Source organism: Juglans microcarpa x Juglans regia, chromosome 5S (genome assembly GCF_004785595.1).
Source record: "Juglans microcarpa x Juglans regia isolate MS1-56 chromosome 5S, Jm3101_v1.0, whole genome shotgun sequence".
NCBI classification, from domain to species: Eukaryota; Viridiplantae; Streptophyta; class Magnoliopsida; order Fagales; family Juglandaceae; genus Juglans; species Juglans microcarpa x Juglans regia.
Window position 1 is genome coordinate 3458580 of NC_054603.1, and position 4856 is coordinate 3463435.

At 33.5% G+C, this 4856-nt stretch overlaps 1 protein-coding gene across 1 annotated transcript; it reads left to right on the forward strand.

The window, feature by feature from the left end:
* Window positions 1–2505: 2505 nt before the first annotated feature.
* On the forward strand, window positions 2506–3602 carry LOC121267949 (transcription factor ORG2-like). Its single transcript, XM_041172045.1, has 2 exons — window positions 2506–2883; window positions 3057–3602. The coding sequence occupies exons 1-2, from the start codon at window positions 2524–2526 to the stop codon at window positions 3600–3602; spliced, it is 906 nt and encodes a 301-aa protein (XP_041027979.1). The 5' UTR covers window positions 2506–2523.
* Window positions 3603–4856: the final 1254 nt, after the last annotated feature.

Consider the following 4856-nt stretch of genomic DNA (forward strand, 5'->3'; position numbering starts at 1 on the left):
TTTTTCTTTCTTGTGTTTTTCCCATATCCACAGCTTTTCTGCCTGGCCAAACAAACATTTGAAGACGACAAAGAATTTCTTGGAATGTGCTTTTTTAATAACCTAACCATAAAGGCAAGCAATTAAGCAGTTGGCAACCTTTTGTTTTAAAGGAAAAGATAAGCTGATAAGACCCAAATGTTTCCCAAATATTATCCACGTGCATATTACCTATCCAGTCTGAGAATCTTTAATCAGTCCTTTTAAGTTGCTTATACGGCATCTCCACCTTTTGTCGTTGAAAAAATTAATATTGTTCAGTCGGTCGATAGGTAGAGCACACATAGTAAGGTAGACGATGATGTGTTCTATGTATCGATTTGAGAATAAAACAGCTCAGTACCTCTAAAGTCAGTACTAAAACAACTTAGTACCTTAACGTTCCTAGAGAATTTGTTGGCAAAAAGGTCTAAAATATAATATTCAGAAATTAAAATCCAAATATATAAAAATAAATAAAATCATACTTTTCTTCATTAATTTGAGTTTTCCAATATTAACCTAAGACCCGTTGAATCAACATTAGTTTTCCATATTAATGATGATCTATTTTGTTTTCCAAATATTAATTATCGGTCCAGTTTTGATCATCATGATCACTATATATTATTTTATTTTATTTTTTGAAATGCATTTTCTTGGTTCATGGACTTTGATGATCAGTTTCAATGTATCAGATCAGTATTCTTCTAATTTAGATAGATCATGACTCAATTATATTCGTGTTTATCCTAACAATAATTTGTCTGTCCAACGTCTTACGTACTCTTGGCAAAAAGAAGCTTTAAACATCATGTCATGAGGTTTCAAATATTCCCATACGACTGAAAAACAGAAAGGGATAAAATTGAAACTCTTGCAAATTCCATTCATGATTTATATATATATATATATGCATGCTCCTTTATAATGGTCGGTAAGGAAATGCTAGCTCGAGTTTATGTTGATTTTTCAGCATCTATTATTGCTTGATTAATCGAACATTTTCAACACTTTATTTGACTTTCATGCATAGTTATTACAAGTTGGTTTTGTTCGGATTAAAAAATCATCTCAACTCATCACGATCTTATCTCATCTTATCTAATCATTACAATTTATATCAAATTTTCAAACAAAATATTTTATTAAATAATTCAACTTTTTCAAATCCTAAAATAAAAATAATATTAAAAAAATTATATTCTAAGAATATTATATTCAACTTTCAACTAATTTTATTTCAACTTAACTCACTATCCAAACCTAAAAAAAATGTTATTTATATCTCGTTATTTGCTGTGAAAATAATCATTTATTGCTAAAATGGGTTCATTTTTTTTATAACAAAATAATAATGTTTATCATAAATAACGGCTAAAGTCTATTTCTAGACAAGGCAAATTAGAAAACAACAGAAATCTCTGTATTGACGACGACGTTTTATGAACAGCTCCAAACGCTAACATCGAAAAATCAAAATAAAAATAAGTACAATTTATAAACAAAAAATAACATACAAAAGAATGGGACAAAAAGCTGAGTAGTAAGTTAGGCCGAAAGTACGAAGAAGAGAAATTAAATCAAAAGCGTAACACACAATAATAATAAAATACATATATAGATCCTGAAACTCGCTATTAATTAATACATGATACGTTCATCAATTGTTCGTCAATTGATATATATATATATATATATATATATATATAAAATGTTTGTCAATAATCTTAGAAAGAAACCATGAGCGAACGTGTGCCCCCACGTGATGTGGCATCTCCGCCACGTGCGTATGTATATATGGCTCACTTGGGACTCGTGCATTCGACTAGTAAGCCCAACTTATGGTTCTTGCCGTTTATACCTCGATCTTATTAATTTTGGCAAAACTCTAATATGGAAATAAGAGTATACGTCCGGTCGTTGATCTTTTTCTAATTCCATCTCCTCCACCTCTATTACTTATTTATTTATTTATTAATCTGACACTGAATTTCGTATGATGGAGAGTTTTACCATCAAATCCAATTGAGTAATATTCTTGGTCGATGTATATTTATAATGAGAAAATTTTCTCTAAATTTGAAGAGATTTCCATCCTCATTTATGATCAACTCAAGAAATTTATATTACTAATAACTCAAACGTGAAATTAATAAGATAACACACTAATTAAACAATGCCTGCATATATCCTCTTTCTCATGGTACGTACTCTGCACACTCGCGCACACAACGAACACATGCACGTATGGATATATACAAATTAGAGTATGGATTAGCAAGAGAGATGATCCTATTATTTCTAAATCAACTAACGTTTTATGATGTAATACTTAGGGAAATCAATTCCAAAACCAGTTTAATAATTTATTACGTAGTTCCAATTAATAACAAACGAAATAAACAATGCTGGGTAGATATGGCTGTGTATATATATAAATACATGATACGTGATCATGTTTAACAAACTAATTCTAGAAGTACTACGGCTCGCAACTAATCCATGATCAATATGTTCGCGTTATCACCAACTTGGCCGCCTTCAGCCTGCATCGAATTGGAGTCGGAGCAATATTCCATAAATCAAGACCAGTACTGCGCCGGCCAGAGCTATGGCATCCACGAAGACCCCCAGACATTCGAGTCTGCTCGTCATTTGATCCCTTCCTCTAGCTATCATAAACAAGTCGGGCTTGACCCTCACGCTCATGTGACAGCACCAACGGCGCCTGTTGGTGGTGGTCGTGGTGACCCAAAAATGGTTCAAAAGCTTAATCACAATGCTAGCGAGCGTGAACGTCGCAAGAAGATGAATGGTCTGTACTCCTCTCTACGTTCGCTGCTTCCAGAGGCAGATCAAATGGTACTTATCCCCTCTCTCTCTCTCTCTCTCTTTAATTTGCGGTCATGTCTCCTTTCTTTTCGAATTTGAAAATTTTCCTGATATTTTTTCTTGCTTAGTTTGAATTCAGTACTTCAATCATATCGATAACTTTGAAGATTATCGTTGTGCATGCATGCGTCGTGTTGTTACAGAAGAAATTAAGCATTCCGACCACAGTTTCACGGATGATAAAATACATACCGGAGCTGGAACAACAAGTGGTGGGACTGATTCAAAGGAAGGAAGAGCTTTTATCGAGGATTTCTAGGCTGGTAGATCAAAATACTCATCAAGAAAACCAACCTTTTGGATCAGTTGCTGCTTGGAGCTCTTTGTCTACTGTTTCAGCTAGTCGGGTTAATGATAGAGAAATTGTGATTCAAATACCAACATGTGAAGACCAGAAGACTCCACTATCTGAGATCCTTCTCGCTTTAGAGGAGGATGGACTTCTACTACTTAATGCGTCATCCTTTGAGGTCTTTGGAGGGAGGGCCTTTTATAACTTGCATCTTCATGAGGTTTGTTTTGTACATATAGCTTCTTTTAATTGCTTCTCAATTCTCAAACTCATCCTGTACAAGATAACACTCAAATTCTCGATCGTCCCCCTGCCCTCCCCCCATGTGGAGGGAATCAAAGAACAAAAAGAAAATTTCAAACGAAATGAGTTTGAGCATAGCAAAATTTCAAACTAGCTTTGTTGATTGGAGTAGTTTAGTGCAAGTTATATCTGTTTTAACTTCTTTTTCCCCTCTTTTCTTGCATTGGGTTGTTTACAGGTTGAAAGAAGTACTCAAAGTTTGGAGTGGGAGACTCTTAAGTGAGAAACTAATATCCCTGTACAACAAGAGAGAAGCTTAGCTTCACTGAAAACCTTTAAGCATCAAAGTTGTAATGTGATTAGGCGTATTAGGTGATCTCTATGTATCAATTTTAACTAGGCAATTGATGTACAGAAGCAAGTAGATCAATATGCGCACCTGTGCATTAACCATGGAACAATGTATAAAAGAAATTTTCATGACTTGGTCTCTTTTAGAGAGAAAAAGCTGTATCTTTTCACTTCAAAGTTAGGAAAGATGGCCCATTATATCCCATATAGTTGCCAATTAATGATCAAAATAGGTTGAGTTGGATCAAAGTCCCTTCAAGTTCATATCAGATTCAAACATCTAGTCCGTAATTAAAGGGCTTCAAGTAGGAGAGAATGACATAAAAAGTAGATCCTACGATCCCTACCACATTTATTCATGTTATCCATATAAACATTTCGGACATCATAAATAACTGAAAAATAACTTATGTAAAATCCTGTTCATATCATGTTAGCTAGTCTTTCTCCCGAAGATTATTTTGGCTTGGTATAGGCTTTTGAACCATAACTAACTTGTAATCTTAAATTTAACGTACACTTGGATTTATTTCCTGATGATATAACTTTGAAGATATGCATGGCAGTAATCATGAACGGTAGATATATATATATATATATATAATCTAAATATTGGATCAAACTATATACATAGTAGGGGGGCAAGATCGATCGATCTCGGTGGTAAAAATGATTTTGGACTTTCCCAAAGTCGACTTTCGCATGTTCTTTTCAATTCATCTTTCCCTGCCATTAATTGGAACCAGGAGTGCGTGCGTACGTGTCTAATTATATAGAAAGAGTTTTGTTATATACAAGCAAGTTTGCGTACCAATCTGTGTACTAATGCTGTTATCTTCATATTCTAAATTCAAATTAGTATTGTTTTCAATAAAGTCTATTTTCTGACCAATCATATTGAATGAGTGCGCGTATTAGTGCGCATAATTACTTACAACTAGATTTTTCCATATAGAAATGCTTTGAGTTTCGAATTTGTATCCGAATGTGTCTCGAACGTTTTAATGATTAAGGAAGAATTTTTTAATAATGTTGTGAATTTTTTATTTTTTTTAAA